The sequence below is a fragment of the Felis catus genome, chromosome D3 (assembly GCF_018350175.1).
Source record: "Felis catus isolate Fca126 chromosome D3, F.catus_Fca126_mat1.0, whole genome shotgun sequence".
NCBI classification, from domain to species: domain Eukaryota; kingdom Metazoa; phylum Chordata; class Mammalia; order Carnivora; family Felidae; genus Felis; species Felis catus.
Window position 1 is genome coordinate 68,693,035 of NC_058379.1, and position 16,895 is coordinate 68,709,929.

General features: G+C 53.5%; 1 protein-coding gene across 2 annotated transcripts in view; it reads right to left on the reverse strand.

Annotated features, from left to right (window-relative positions):
• Positions 1–599: 599 nt before the first annotated feature.
• Positions 600–16,895, reverse strand: part of SMAD7 (SMAD family member 7) — a 29,505-nt gene continuing 13,209 nt past the window's right edge. For both annotated transcript variants that reach the window (XM_023241980.2, XM_023241979.2), the window contains exon 4: positions 600–2,675. In XM_023241980.2, the coding sequence (XP_023097748.1) occupies positions 2,137–2,675 (539 nt within the window). In that variant the 3' untranslated portion in view covers positions 600–2,136. The remainder of the gene's footprint in view (positions 2,676–16,895) is intronic.

The window sequence follows — 16,895 nt, forward strand, 5'->3', positions numbered from 1 at the left end:
GCCGGCTCCCTAATGTAACACCTCCCAATCCCACCCCTCCTCCAGACTACCACCCCAGGAGTTAATTAAAACCCTCCTTGGGTGTTTTCCAGACACGGGATTTTACACTTATTCTGGGTTGCAGAACTAGAATGGGGGCAGGTTTCACTTCAGCTGATAAAAAGCCAAACGCTGCTTTGAGAGGTAGTGAGCTCCCCGTCAGCTCACGTGAATAAGCTGGCCCAGATGACCATTTGGCAGTAACGCTCGAGCATAAACGAACATGTATTAGCATTTCTCAAGAGGCCTTTGAGTCCAAACCGTGGTTTAGATCAAACAGCAGAAATCCACCCACCTTTGCAACTCGGGGCTCCCCAAGGGTGACAAATTGAGGATGCCTGGCCAGCTACACCCTAAAGTCACTGCATACCAACAGGAAGAGGGGTCCTTGTAACAGATGCTGGAAGAGCAGGTGTCCTGCAGGTCCCTTTGGTGACTGACCTCCCCATCCCCAATCAAGCACTGGGCCGAAGAGACCCCATGTCCTGATTCCAAAGGATGCCCCTCCCTACTCCCCTCCCAGCAGAAGAAAAAGGAGCTAGAGGACATGGAATCAAGTATACATTTTAAAAATTGTTTAATGGAACATAAACTCCTTTAGAAAAACATTCAGCCAGGTGATAACACCCATAGAAAAAAACACCAATCTCGTGTTTATCTTTTTTTAATTTGGCATTTGTTATTTGCATTTATATTAAAGCAAAGTGCATCTTTTCTTTATTTTTCTTGTTTATACACATTGCACAATACATAAATAATGATGCTTATAAAACGTCTTTATATTTACAAGTAATAATATATTTATATATAACATAAAATACATTTTCTTTAATAAATCTCAGGTTTTTTTTTTTCCAGGAGTCCTTTCTCTCTCAAAGCACTACAATGCTAAATTTCCAATGAGAATGCTTCTCTTGTTCATTTAAACCTTTGTAGTTAGAAAAATAGCTTATGTTAAAGTCTAAACATGCTCATTGAGCTAAGAGCAGTGTCAACGTATCATACGAGTGTATGAGTTTGTAGAAGAAATGAAAGAGTTAGGTGACAGCCCAGGGTGGTACCTTGGGTTATGATGGACCGAATCCTTCTTGGTGGGAAGGGGGGCTGCTGAGAAGTCTCCCTCCCAGGGCGGCTCCCCTCGCTGGTCTAACAGCAGAGCTCAACACCCAGGCGGCAGAGGGGAGGAAAGTGCTGAGCTGGTTTTCGGAGTTGGAGGTGGGGATGGGGGGGTGGGGGGGTGGGCGCACCTGATATGACCAGGGCAGGGCAGAGGCTGAGGGGTTTGGGAGGATGCTGGGTGGGCAATACTGTGCCAGGGTGGCCCCCGGCAGCCCTCGGGAAGCCCGTCTCAAGAGATATCCAGGAGCAGATGGCCAAAAAAGAAAGAGGTGACAAGGACAGCAGGGTGGCTGGAGGGGAGTTAGGACAAGCAGGAAACAACTGGTTTCTGGTTCAGCCTCTTTGCAGGGTTGCTTCTAAGAAGCCTGCAGACAGGCCCGTGTCCTAGGAGGGGAGAGATGGGGCAGGGAGGCTTCCCCGGGGGCGGGGAGGAGGGGCAGAGCCTGGCTTCTGGCAGCTGTCCAAACCCCAGCTGCCAGCTTGCCCAGGTACGGCCTCTGCCCCACTGAGCATATGTCCAAAGGGCAGGTGACACACAGCTTGGGGGCGCAGGCCTCTCAGCAGTCACCGTAAGACACGCGCGCGCACGGACGCACACTCACTCACACATGCGCCCTGACGAGGGAAAACGAGGACCCCAAAGTCAGGGCCTGCTCCCCATTCTTCCACTGTGTTTTGCTGGGTGCTCACTGTTGCTTCCCCTTTTCATCCTGGGGTGTGCTCGGCCAGCCATACCCCGCCCTCCCCCCAAAACCCCAACAACTCTTTTCATAAGCTATTTCTCAAAGAACAAAACAAAACAGAACAGAAACGAGGACCAGCACGGTGGGGGGGGGGGGGGGGGGGGGGGGCGGGGGCCGGGGACACACAACGACAAAAGAGTCTGCGTGAAAAGCAAGCACTCGGGAGGGAAGTATTAGCAGCAAAGTAGTTTGGACTGGGCCCGCTCGGCTCCCGCTCCGTCCTGTCCCCACGCGGCTACCGGCTGTTGAAAATGACCTCCAGCCAGCACGGGCAGCTGCTGATGAACTGGCGGGTGTAGCACTGGCCCCAGCCCTTCACAAAGCTAATCTGCACAGTGAAGCCAGTCCACGGCTGCTGCATGAATTCATGGTCGTTGGGCCGCTGCAGGCTGTACGCTTTCTCGTAGTCAAAAGCCTTGATGGAGAAACCGGGGAACACTTTGTGCACCAACAGCGTCCTGGAGTCCGGGTTGTCCAGTGTGGCTGACTTGATGAAGATGGGGTAACTGCTGCGGTTGTACACCCACACGCCATCCACTTCCCGCGTGAGCTGGATGCCACAGCCGATTTTGCTCCGCACTTTCTGCACCAGCTGACTCTTGTTGTCCGAATTGAGCTGTCCGAGGCAAAAGCCATTCCCCTGAGGTAGATCATAGAAGATGTCCAGGGAGGGCTCCTGGACACAGTAGAGCCTCCCCACTCTCGTCTTCTCCTCCCAGTATGCCACCACGCACCAGTGTGACCGATCCCCAGGCTCCAGAAGAAGTTGGGAATCTACAAAACAAAATGGCAGACGCGGTTGGTGGTGATGGGGATTGGCGTTTTCCTCCCTCAAGGATCGAGGCACACACCCGCAGTTCGTTACCACCCTCGAGCTCTCCTAAGACAGAGGCGGTGCTGCTGGTGCTTGGATAGGCTGCCGGCTCTGCAGTCCTACTGTGGCTCAGAAATCTTGACCCAGTGGTGCAAGAACCCACCTTTAAACACGGGGCTCTCTGGGGCACCTCCTTCCTCCACTCCCCCAACCCAGGACGCCATCACGTTGACCCGTGGGGCCAATGGAAGCTCCATCCCTGCCGAGCCCAGAAGCTAGGGAACCCTTAGGAACTTCACTGGTCCTGTTTTAGGGCAAGAAAAGGGCTTCCAGATGGCCTAGAGTTGCAGTTCTTTAAACTGGACGGACCCCAGGAGGCTAGCTGCTCTAGCCCCTGATCATCCTCAGGAGAAAAACCAGGACCCAGAAAGCTTGCTGGCTTGGGCCCCACGGACGACACAGCCACACCTAGAACCCAGGTCTCCAGACTCCAGGGTCACGTGCTATGCGGTCTCTGTGTTGCCCAGCGCTTAGGTCAGTGCCTCAAGTCATAGAGGAGCGCCGTCTGATAAAAATGGAAAGTGGAGTTGCTTTGGGGCCGAAACACCTTCCTAATAGAAAACCATCTCTCAGTGTGTGTGTCAGCAGCAGCTCTGTATGCAAAGGGTGAATTTGGTCAAAATGTCAAATCACAACACACCGACTGGTGTTAACCCAGACTACCTTGACGAAGCTGCCTTCAGCCCAGACAGAAGATTATGTGTCTGAAATGGGTTGACCTTCCTTGAAGTGCCCTTCTCTGCCTGTACCCTCTCTCTCCCCTCCCTCCCTAGAAGCATGCAGACACCTTGCCCTAGCCCCGTTTCCCCACTACCCCTGTCCCCTCCCCCAGGGGCCCCACCCCAACTTTCCTAGACTTGGTTCTTCCCACAGGCAGCCAGGAGACCGGGAGGGATCCTGGGAAGGTGACTTTCCTGAACAGGCGCTAGGAGGTCTTTAAAGGGGGGATCACAGGGAGGGAAAGGGGGCCCCAGCGGCTGGCATTCCAACTCCTCCTTAAGCTGGAGCCAGCGGGGCAGGCCTCAGACTGGGAACCATAAATCTCCCCAGCCGGGCCGGGCTGCAGGAACGCTGTGGTTTGTGGGGCAGGGCGGAGACCGGAAGTCTTGTATTTGTTAACAAAAATGGGGAAAGGCAGGCAGCAGAGACCTCCTCCTGCCTTCCCCTGTAGCCCTTACTGCTCACTCACTGGGGGTTTGGGGCCTGAAGGCGGGGGTTGGCTGTGAGACGATTTTTTGGTTTGTTTGGGCCTTTTTGATTTTGGAACAACTGAGGGCCAGTGCTGATGGAGTCTACAGCATGGCAGCTAGGGGTGGAGGAGGGCTCAGGGACCCATGTCCTGCTGCCCCAGCAGGCTGGATATACAACTAACCCAAGGCAGCTCAACACATAACTGCTTCCAACCTTTACAGGCATGTTAGGACCTGGGAACCAGTCGGCTCCATTATTTTATTTATTTATTTTTTTTTTAAAGCAGCAGTCTTGCATGGAGGTGTTCTGTGAATCAGTCCGTGCAAATGCGCACCGTGACCCACGGAGGCAGCCACGAACACACATCCTGAGTGGTTGTCTCCTCCAGACACCCCAACCGACCTTCCCAAATGCCTACCCAGACAGCCACACAAAATGGGGAAGCTGAGGGCTCACTCCTCTCCCTCAACCCCCACCCCCCTGAAAATCAGCCCCAGAAAACTGGCCTGCCCCCCAAAACGCATGCATCTATAAAACACAAGTGCATGTGAGAGACATTGGGTGTCCGTGAGTGTGAACACATGTGCGAGTGTTATGTGAGCATGCGTGTGCTTGCGTGCATACACGCTGGAACATATGGAAAAACAAGAGAGGGACAAGGGCTCCAAGCAGAGGTGACTCATCAGGCATTAACTTGTTTCTGCAAAGTATCCATCAACTGCTAATAAATTCGTGAGTGCTGGCAATCTTTGAACTTTCTTGTTGAGGGAGTTCAGCTCTGAAGGCTACACCAAAGACCCATAATATCCATGTAAATAAGAATACTCTGGCGTGCAAGTTTGCTGGGAAGGAGAAAGCCCTCTTCTGGAAGGTACGGGGCAAACTGTTTTGGGGAGGAGGGAGTTTTGAAATGTAGGAAGCTCTCGCTGATTATTATATCCCAACTCAGGACGACAAATGTGGTCTGGGAAGAAGACTGGGGGAGTCACTGGGAGGGAGGTGCAGGAGACCCTCCGGGAGCCTCCCGATACTTTGTTTCATGGATCTTGGCCCCCCCCCCCCCGAAACCTGGCACCGGCTAGCAGGGAAAAAAGAGGGGCAGGGGGAGGAGGTGCAGGGTGGGGTGGGGTGGGGGCCTGGGATCAAGTTGCCTATGCCAGGCCCACCAGTAAAGGGTGGGGGGCCCTGTCTGCCCAGCAGCCTCCGGAGGCGGGGGGAAGCCGGGCTGGACTGGGCTGGGCTGGACTGGCCCAGAGCCCCGGGGGTGGGGGGGAGGGGGAGGAGAGGGGGAGGGGGGAAGTGTTCTGGCGGGTTTCTCTTTCATCTGTACAGCCCGCCAGTCCACCCAGCAATTTGCCGCCAGACATCCCTGGAAAAAGCCTTTTTCTGTTGAGGTTAATGGCCCAGCCCAGATAAACAGAGGGGAATGGGTGTCCCTGTGTGTGAACAAGGCCCCTGAAAGCCCACTAGGACCCTCGCCGGCTCCTCCCCTGCCCTGACCCTCCAGCCTGCCCCGCTGTCACCCCTCAGCCTCCCAGCACCCTGATGCCCCTTTTCTCCTCACTGCTCTTGGGCTATCTCTGGGCACAAAAACACGCTCTCCAGCGAAACCGTCACCCCCACGAAGGCCCCTTGTAACACATGATACTTCTGGGGGCCCGTGACAACAGCCCATGTTGCCAAGTCAGAGACCTGCCCCCAAGATCTGCACCATGTGGGCCCATTTCTGGGAAACATTCAGCATCCTCTTCAGAGAAGCACGTTCCCCTGAACTGGGCCCACAGCCCACAAGCGTCTCCCCACAAAGGTCTGTGCAGACGTTTCGCCCCCAGAGGGGCTTCCCAGGCCTCACGGCGAGGGGCTGGGAGGCTCTCACACAGGAGTCCCCCTCATTCCCAAGGACTAAGGAAGAGTCTCAGAAGCCCAACTTGGCTTCTCCTCACGGTCGCTGATACTTAACCTCCAAAAGCAAGACTCGCAGGCCCTTGTTAACTTCCCTCAGCTTTACAACCCTTTTCCGGTATTTTCAGCAACTTCTCTCCCTCCTCAGAAAACTATACAGGGGCTTGTTTTAAAACTGTATTTGTGCATTTTTAAAGCATCCAAAAAGAAAAGCTGTGTTGTAAAAGCCAACTAATCAGATGCCTGCTCACAATTTTTTCTTTTTATTACAGTTTAGGGAATTTTTGGAGCAACCCCAGAAAAATGCTGAATCCGCCTAAAATTCCTTTAAGGTTGTTTCCCCCCCCCCCCTTCCTCATTTCCCTTAAAGCATAAAATCTACCCTTGAAAGGGAAGGGGGTGGGTGGGTGTTGAGAAGGGAAAGGATTTTGCTTGTGTTTGCACTTGCATTAGGGAAGACCACTTAACAAGGAGCTCCCTGCCTCTTACAAAGAGTTATTTAATTACCCTGGTCATGAATGAACAGACCTGACCCTTCTAGAAGACTGGAGGCTCATGAATGACTCTCACGCCCAAGGTTCTCAATGGCACGGGGTGACCAGAGCTCAGGATTTTAAATTAAAAAAAAAAAAAATTATGTTTATTTTTGAGAGCATGGGCGGGGGAGGGGCAGAGAGAGAGGGAGACACAGAATCGGAAGCAGGCTCCAGGCTCTGAGCCATCAGCCCAGAGCCCGATGAGGGGCTCGAACACACGAGCTGTGAGATCATGACCTGAGCTGAAGTTGGATCCTTAACCAACTGAGCCCCACAGGTGCCCCAAGGGCCCAACTCTTGATTTCAGTTCAGGTCACGATCTCATGGTTGATGAGTTTGAGCCCCGCATTGGGCTCTGCACTGATAGTTCGGAAACTGCTTGGGATTTTCTCTCTCCCTCTCTCTCTCTCTCTCTGCCACTCCCCTGCTCACGCTCTTTCTCTCAAAATAAATACATAAAACTTATAAAAATAATAAACAAAAAGGAAAATCTTTTTTAAAAATAAACTTTAAAAAATTAAAAACAAAATTTTTTTAAGAAGATCTCTCTAGGGGCACCTGGGTGGCTCAGTCGGTTGAGCGTCTGGCTTCAGCTCAGGTCATGATCTCGCAGTTCGTGGGTTCGAGCCCCGCGTGGGGCTCTGTGCTGATAGCTCAGAGCCCGGAGCCTGCTTTGGATTCTGGGTCTCCCTTGCTCTCTGCCCCTCCCCCGCTCATGCTCTGTCTCTTTCAAAAGTAAGTAAACATTAAAAAAAATGTTTTTCAAGGACATCTCTCTGCCAAAATCCTACCGTGGGCAAAGGCCTGTGTGCCCCCTCCACAGTGGTCCCGCAGGGCCAGAAGGCTGAAGATGGAGAAGCCAGGGGAGACAGGGCAGAAGTGGCTGCCTGACACAGGTGGGTGAGGGCAAGCAAAGGGCACAAAGGGAGACAGAGAAGTTAAACCTGGCGATCCTGGAACGCAAACACCGCCACGCCTCGCCTGCTGTAGGTCCAGGGTCCTCCCTCCTCGGGACTCAGGCGCCACCAAGGGTTGCCTCATCCTGTCCTTCCCCCACCTCAGACATCTCAAAGGTTAAGAGCACCCGTCAGCCCTGCTCCCCACCCGGGTCAGGAAACTGGCTGTTCTGAGAGCAAACCAGCCCGGCTTCAGGGACAAGGGCTGAGATAATGGGGACGCGGGGCCAATCCGCCCCATCTGTCCTCAACCCAAACACTCTCAATTCACGAGGAACCTTGCTGGTCTCTTGTCTGAGAGGCAAATGACCAGAAACCAAAGCAGACGCTTGCTGAGGTGTCTGGGCTCACCGTTGAGTTCCAGAGTGAGCTCTGATCGGCCATGTGTACAACCTCATCCAGATCCTGACAGATTCTGCCAGGGCACCCTCAGATTCCTAAGACAGCAGGGACAACCCCGGGGTTTGGAACAAGTTACCCAAAGGGAGTGAAACAAACTCGAAACATTTCAGGTTCACCCTCAGTTACCCAGAAAACGCTCAGACTCAACCCATCACCACTAACCCCAAGCTCCTCCACCAAAGAGATCTGGACTCTGGCCGGTAGACGGCAAGACTGAGAAAAGGCTGGGTTGTTTTCAGCACTCTGCAACAAGCTATCTCCACTGAGGTGGCTGGACTGGGTACCATGGTGGGCAGCGGGTACCATGGGGTCTCCTTCAAAGGCCAGGGTGCTTGCTCAGGTCCCTGTGCCCAGCCAGCTCCTGCCCCACCCCCCCCCCGCCCCAGGAAACTCCAGTGTTTTGCAGTATCCTCCCACCCCCCAGTTTCGGAGTCAGACACCCTGCTGAGACCTACTTCCCATGGGACCTTGGCGGTGACTTAAGCTCTTCCCCTAAAACAGCTCCCAGTGCCAGCCTCATAGGGCTGTTGTGACAATCTGATACAAAGTGGCCAGCGGCCAGGAACTAGCTTGCGGCTACACATGCTGGTCTCATCTCTCAGACCTCTCGTCTTGGGTTCTCCAACCGCTCAGAAAATGCTACCCACCCACCCCCCACCCCTCCCCAGGGGACAGAACAGTTCTGGGCCATGCCGGCCCCTAATAATGTACAGGCCCTGTTGGAAGGGGCTGGTGACAACCCTGTGAGGTCGCATCCTATTACTGTCCTTATGTTAAAGAAGGGGGAAATGAGACACAGGTCACTTGCCAAACAGGCAAGTGGGCAGCCACCCCAGACCTCTAAGGCCACCGGAGCTCTCCAAATGCTAGAGGGGGAAAAAGACGCGTCCTTCCAAAACACATTCTGGAAACGTGATTCCTACTTGAGGGCTGAGTGTGGGGTCCAGCTCCCTCGTACCAAGCAGGGAATGAAACGGTTTCTTTGGCAGCATGCTGCTCTTCGATCCTGGCCAAATGGCTTGCCCTCGAAGAGTCTCAGTCTGACCCAGCCATCCACAACTCACGTGAAGGAGGCTGGGGCACAGCAGGCCACCTTGGGGCTCTGACAGTCCCCTGGCTACACTCTGAATCACAGAAATGCCCCATCCCTACGAATGCTCCTTCCATTTATTTTTACTATGTTCAGGAGAATAAGAAAATCACTTTGGGGAGCAGGGCACATTTTTGCATTTAATTTGCAACGATAACAACAAAATCAAAAGGAAAAGGAAATATGAGGCAGACTTGGCCGCGCCCACCTGGAAACCAATTTTTCTTTAAGAACTTCAAGTTACAAACTTGTGTCCCTTCTGTCTTGTCTTTCGTGGCCCTCGGGAAAAGGTGGATCCCCAGGGGAGGAGGGTCTGCCCGGGCTTGGTGCCCTTAAGTTCCTCACCCATCATCACCCTCCTCCTCCTGAGAGGTCTCTCAAGCTTACAAATTTGGCAGATCCTGCTCGTCTGGAAGACTGATTCGTGACTCTGCCTTACAGACTAATGATGATGAGTAATCAGTTACTAAAGCTACAACGTACTCCCCCCCCCCCCGCTCCCCCAACTGGCCCCAGCCCCGTCTCCTGGGGGTCTAAAGCCCCCATCCTGGGGGTCCCTCCTAAGAGAAGTTATTTGGCCAGCGGAGAATATAATTGAGGGTAGTGCCGGGCAGGAGAGGGAAGCCACACAAATCAAAAGCTCTCGTCTGTCTCGCCAGCCGGGCTGACACGGCTTCCTGTGCTCCAGTCTTCAGCCATGCAAATTATAGCGTGTACCCGGCTGCCTGCCTTCTGAGGAGGCCAGCTCTGCCCGGCTCCGAGAGGACTCAGAGGAAGGGTGGGGACTCCCAGCCTGGCCAACTCCATTCATAATATTTACAGTAAATGGGCCTCTCTGGCTGTTGTTGGTATGCACCCAGCCTCATCATTTCTCGAGTTTGAATTTCAAGACTCTTCCCCTCCCTCATGTACCACAAAGCTCCCACCATTCCCCCCCCTAAATAACTAAGCCACTCTTTTCAGAAAGGGGGTTCACACACCTGCACACATACAGCGCCCCCCCCGACCCGCATGGCATTATCTGTTCACCTGCCTGTCCACGGGGTATGACCCCGGCCAGTCCCAGGAAGACACAAGATGTCCAAGTCAAATCTCTAAGCTGACCCACCCGCCTCCCTCCTGGAGAGAGTCCAGAGCTAGCCCTTCCCCCAGGCCCCCCCAACAAATTCCACATGTGGATTCCCAAGTGGGAATGCGTACATGAATCCAACAAAAGGATCTTCTCTTAAACCACCAAAAAGTCCCGCATTTTCTTCTTTGTGTTGACCCCTTCTAAGTACATAGGATACACACTAAAGCCCAGTGAGGATCTTGATAAAAATGGATGCATATGTCAACTGCTTTAAAGGACACACCCCCAGAGGTACAGAACAGTTCTGGCCTGCCTTTGCTGTGGGCCTCATTTTAATAAAGCCCCATGCACACTGACCTCCGGGGCCCCAAAAGGCAGTACAGTGTTACAGGACCCAGTCGCAGGCCCTGCCCTGCCCCTCCCATCCCCCCACACAGCTCCAGCTTTTCTAGGGGGTAGAAAAACCATCGAAGACGTGGAAAAACACAGGGAGGAACAAAAGTCCTTTTCATCCCTCCCCTCCCCCAGCTCCCCTTGTTCCATAACAATTATGAAAACTGTTGGATGGGATGGCATTTTGAACATTTACTGCATTCCGGCCAATAAATTCCAACGCGGGATCTGATGGAAAAGGCTCCCTTCTCCGGCCAGCTCCTGGCTCCCCCCACCCAGCTCGCGAGAGCCGTCATTCCTTCTTTCTTTACAACCCAACACCAGGGCCTGGCCAGGCCAGGCCCGCACTGTGCTCACAGGGAAAAACAACAGTAGGCAGACTGGAAAAGTTAATCATTACTTCTGTCTGCCTCTGTAATCTAATCTCTCTGGCTTTGACACACTCACTGTTCAGCCATCCCAGCCCTTTCACCCCCAAAGCACCAGGGCCTCCTAGGCCTGGGGCCTGCCCCAGGCCCTCCCCGTGAAAGAGGGATGAAGCCTCCCCCAGCCTGCCCTTGCCATGGCAAGGCCCCCTGGGGCCCACCATAAATCGCTATGGCTGCTCTGTGCTGTGTGCCCCATATTTCAGAGGACTCCGGGCCAGACACTCTTTTTGGGTTCCAATGTGGCTTGTATTACTTTGCAGAGAGCCAGGCTGCCCCCCCCACTCCCACGCGAGGACACTCAGCACCCCCACTGCCACCCCTACCCTTCTCTCACTCCCCCTGCACCAGGGCTCACCCAGAAACCCACCCAGCTGCATCCAGGAGTGACGGCTGGTCTGACTTGCCCACCCCACGCGATCGATCCACACAGAGACACAAGTCACGATGGCCCTGCCCTATGACGGTGCCTCAAAAACTAAACATGGAGTCACCGCATGACCCAGAAACTCCATTTCTGGGTATATGTCCAGAAAAGTTTTGAAGAGATTATGCACACACCCATGGTCATAGCAGCATTATTCACAACAGCCAAAGAGTGGGAGCAACCCAAGTGTGTCCACTGAAGGATGAATGAATAAAGCCATAGACACACACACACACACACACACACACTAAAAAAGAAAGGCAATTCTGACGCAGGTTACAACCCGGATGAACCTTGAAGACAGTATGCTGAGTGAAATAAGCCAGAGGCAAAAGGTCAAATATGGTGCGATTCCACTCACATGTAGTACCCAAAGGAGTCAAGTTCACACAGACTGAAAGCAGAATGGTGGCTGCCAGGGGAGAGACGGACTGGGGGGGGGGGGGGGGTGAGGGGGGAAGCTAGTGTTTAGTGGAGACAGAGTCTCAGTCTGGGCAAGTGAAAAGGTTCTGGAGATGGACGGCGGGTGCACGGGGATGTGATGGACTTAACACCACCGAGCTGTGCACTCAGAAATGGTCAGGATGGATGGAACTCCTGGGTGGCTTAGTAGGTGAAGTGTCTTCAGACTCTTGATCTCAGCTCAGGTCATGATCTCAGTTTCGTGAGCTAGGGGCCCTCCGTTGGGCTCTGCCATGGCACAGCCTGCTTGGGATTCTCTCTCTCTCTCTCTCTCTCTCTCTCTCTTCCCCTCCCCTGCTCACGCTCTCTCAAAATAAACTTAAAAAAAAAAATGGTCAGGATGGTAAATGTTGGGTATATTTTGCCCAAAAAGAAGGGAAGGGGAAGGAGAAAGGGAAGGGAAAGGGAACAGAAGAAGGCCCTACCTCTTCTAATGCTTTCTCGTGCTCCCCCGTTAACCTGCCTGCCTTAAGTACAGGGGATTTACTGGTGGGCTTCCGCCCATCACAAGGATAAAGGCCCCCTGGAAATGTATGCAAATACTGATATGCAGACGCATTTTTACGGGGAAAGAAAGATTCCTCAACTTTCACTCATTCTCCGGAGGTTTGCAAGCCAAGAAATGTGAAGAACTATAATCTTTTTATTCAGTAGGCAAGAGGCCATTAGCTACCCACCACCTCAGCAACAGGGGGTCTCATTCCCACAAACCCTCAAATCCAAGAACCAGAGACCACACAGATCACGGGAGGTCTTGCAAGATTCTGGCATGGGGACTTGGAGAGACCAGGTCCAATCTCTTACTTTGCAGATGAGGGAAAAAAAAAACAAAACAACGGAGGCCCCGGGACAGGCGTGGCCCTGGAGGCTGAAATCCCCACCTTCAACCACGGAAGCAGGCCAGCCTCTAGGGACAGGCACCTGGAGGGGGCTCTCCCTCCCACTGTCATTCTCCAGGTGCCCTCCCAGGACTCGGAGTTGGGGGTGGGGGTTGCTTCTGAATCTTTGCATGTCCCTCACCCCAGGCCTCTCCCCCCAGGAAACCCCTCTCAGCGGGGTTTGAACTGTGACCCCACTAAGCTGGAGATGGGCCTATTTCTAAGAGCTGTACAACGCACCCAGCTTCTCCCTCTGGGTTACTCATTAATGAGGGGGAGGGGCTGTGCTGGCTAAGAGGCTGCCCTGGGGCGGGCGAGGTCCCCAAGCACTTTCTGGGCTGAGCAGCTCCTCAAGACCCTTTGGTGGCCTCAGAAGTTCATTCGGCCTACTGGGCAAGGCGACATTTCCAGCTTCTTGTTAGGTGCCTGGAAGCAGTGGAAGCCGGGCTAGGGTGATGGGGACAACTATTTAACCTCCGAGTGGCAAATGCAGAAAGGTGAGTCCACAGAGAGCACAGCCTGGCGTCTTACTGTTTCTGTTCCTGTTGAGCAACCAGCCCCAAGTTAAAAGTAAAAAGGCGACTCTCAAATGAACAAACCCGAGGGCCGCGAACAGTCCCTGGCCAGTTAACTGAGCTGTCTTCGGACAGAAACTCCCAACGTTGACAAGATGAAACTGGGGTTGAGATCAGTTCTTCCCTTTCTGCCCTGATCAAACCCCAAGCCAAACCAGCTCTGATTTGTTTCTGGCCAGTGGGGTTCCACAGCACAGTAGTAGATAAACTAGATAGATAAATTAAATGAGGGACCTCCAAGAACAGAGGCATCGGGTCAGCCTGGGGGAAACAGGCAGGGACAGGATGAGCGCGGAAATGAAAACACTTTGGTCACTGCACATTCGACCACCCTGTACAAAACCACCGCTAGGGGCCTCCTACATGGGGCCGGCATCTCAGAAATGGGCTTGACCATCAGACTGAAAATTTAAAAGCAACAGTTGCATCTGCAAAAGCCCACAGGAGTTCTAAAGGGAAAGTCAAGCTCCAGGGCTTTGAAGATAGCCCACCTGCCCTGTGGCTGTCAAGACATTAAACACTATCTCTCCAGACATCTGTGTCTGGTGCCCACCCCTCCCCCCACAAGCCGCCGCTCCCCCCCACCCCCCCACCCAGGGGCAAAGCCAGTGCAAGGCTGGTCACCTCTGCTCCACGCAGCACTCCCAGGTACTATACCAGGGTCTGGATTATAACTGTACCTCCTAAGGTTACTGCTTATTATCTTACAATCGGGGGCCGGGGGGGGGGGGGTGGTGATGGAGCCCGAGGAGACAGACCTCTGTTTATCCACAAGCTTTGTTTTATCTCAACTCTCAACAGACCACACAACCAAAGCAGAGGCAAAAGCCGATGACAGAAAAGCTCTTGCCAACCCGGCGTGCTCAGACAATCACCCCAGGGGCCCATCCCTGCACCTCTACCGCGTCTCACAACACCTACGGCCCGGCTCCGAGCCCAAGCTCCTTCTGTCCTGTAGAAATTGCCTGAGAAGCCGCCCTCTGTCTGTACTCCAGACAGAGCCAAATCCCGTGCAAGAAAGAGCCTCCACCTCGCTGACCCCAAAAGCCCTCCAGACAAACCACTGCATGCTGCTCTTCGTTCCGGCTCTGGCAGCCCCAAAACTGCAGAGGCTGGCACATAGTAGGTGCTCAATAAATAATCACTACATGAATGAGCCGGAGACAGGCTGGCTTCTCCCAGAACAGGTGGTCCACCCAGCCTGACACCTGCCAGAGGGAGGTACGAGGGAACCTGGCTGGGAGGGGAGCATGCCTTCCAGGCAGGGGTCGGCCAGAAAGGCCCAGGCCGTGTCCCAGTTCCCAGGGGAGACGGGCAGAGAGAAGCCCCTGTCCTCACCTACTTCCCAGCCAGCTGCGGCAGATCCGGAGGTGTTTCCAAGCCAGGCGCCGGCCCGGCAACCTCTGTGGGCACACCACCTGCCCACAGCATTCTGCCTTGGCGTCCTGCTCTGTTTGGACAAGTTACCCTCACCGAGTGTTCAACAATGCTCTTACACACCCCAGGGCTCTTGTTGTGTTATGAAAACAAAACAACGCACGCTAAGGAAAAAAAGCTGGGGTGGGGGACCGGAGTGAGTGGGGAGCAAGCAAGCCACACACAAATCTCTTTCCGACCTCCAGCCTAAAGAGGGCCCCTTAGCAGCATGGGTCAGGGGCACTAGCCCCTGTCACCAGAACGAGGAATGACATCGTCCAAGAGGGGACTCAGAAACCCAGAGATGAGTAAATGGAAACTGCTTTTACACCCAGGACACCTACTTCTCCACACCACATGAGGCTGTGGCAAGCCCTCTTTCTGGGGGAAGCTTCTGGGTGACTGGGTGCAGTCCCCCCAGGGCAGAGCAGAGCTGTACCAGGAGAACTCTGAAGCCGGTTTCCCTCCACTCCTCACTAGCACCCAGGAAACAGATAGTCTCAGAAGGGAAGGAATTCCTGGGGGCTGCTGGGGTGGACACAGGACTGGCCTCGAGGCAGCCTTGACTTCTAATCTGCCCCAGGCCAGGCACCCGCGTCAGGGGAAGGCAACGCTGGGGTGGAACACTGCGGGCACGGACGAATTCTTACCCACCCCCTACCAAAAAGAGGTTTTTTTTCTTTTGCAAGTTAAAACGGAGCTAATGACCCTGGGTGGGGCTCAGTGTCGAGGACCTCGAGCAGCCAAACCAAAATTCGCTTCCAGCCAAGAGCTGCTTGGCCTCACCATTTGGGGAAGGAAGCTGAAAAAAATCATGAAAGATTCTTTAGTGAACCAGGAAATAAGGCTGCAGTTAACATTTCAACTGAAGGTGACCCTTCTGGTAAAATATTTTTTTAAATAATAAAAATAACATAAAGTTCTCAAACAGCCTCTTTCTTAAACAAAATGGCCTAAAAGTTCTCGTGGGAGTGGAAAGGAAGAAGGGGGGAGAAACCCACTCCCCCCCCCCCCGCAAAAAAAAAAAAAGGAAAAAAAAAAGGCTGGCCTCATCTTAGCCGCTACCTTTCATGAACAACTTTTTTCTGGAGTTCTTATAGAAGGAAAGATGCAATTTCCTGTCTTATTCCCAGTATTTCCTGTTCGTTTACAAGGTGAAAGTTATCACTCTGTTTTAAATGACGGTCCTCAACTCCACAGAAAGCTCCTTTTTCCATCTGGGGTCCCCATTCCCAACACAGAATCTCCCCACCTCAGGATATAAACACTACCACGTCCTACACCTTTAAACGATTGGCTCAATTAAAACGGTTCGATCTCTCGGTGGCACACAGGATCTCCGATGGTAGCTTCCCCGCCCCAGATCCCCAAGGACACCCCACGGGGAGACGGGGAAGGGGCTGGGAGCAGCCCGGCGTGTTTGCGTAGAGCTGCCGCTGACAAAGTGAGTGTTGCTTTCTTGGTGTGTTAGCCACTAAATTGAGAACTGTGCCTCAGCAGTTAATAATATCTTCCCGCTGAAAATAGCCCAGAGAGGAAGCCTCTCTGTGACAGTAGGCACACAGCCAGCCTCTGGGCTAGCCATTCAATACTGAGCGAGGAAGATGGTAGGACCAGTGGTGACCTCCCAGCGGCCACGGCGCACAGGATCCTTTCACGAGTCTCCTGCAAAGGGAGGGCTCCGGGGAAGTCACCTGCCCACCTCTGCAGCCCTATAACCTCAGTGGGGAGGTCACATGGACCAGGGGCCTTGGGAGTAGAGCCGGGGAAAGGGTCTGGATCGCGGGGGAGGGGCAAGGGGTCAGGAGGCCCGGGACTTTGAGGGACAGCACCTGCGTCACCCTCGGTCTCCAATCCCTGGGCTGGCGAGGGTGCAGGGAACCGGGCTGGGTAGACCAGGGGATAATGGCATCTGGGGCAGAGCGGGAAGAAGTGCACTCACTTCCCCTGCAGAAAGGTCAGGCTCGGAAAGAACCACAGGGAACTTTCCTGCCTCTCATTTCTGCAACCCGCATGGAAAAGGGAAGGTCAAAAAAAAAAAAAAAAAAAAAACCAACACAGAGATGCGCCCGCTTCTCCCTGCTTCTTCAGGTAATAAGAGTCAGAGAGACAGGCTCCCAGCCCATCAAAGGGCCCCCCCCACCCCCAACCCAGGAGACCTCAGAAGTCCTGTGGCAACACGACTGTCTGTCAATGGTGGATCCCAGGCACCAAACACAAGTCTCTCCACTTTTAGTCTCTGGAATCCCCGCTCTTGATTATCTAAAATATATTTAAAAGCCACCACAGGTCACTACTTTTAAAAACTGTGGTAAAATACACATAACATAAAATTTACCATTAGTGACACTGAGTGCATTCACAGAGCTGTGTGTAACCATCACCACTATCTAGT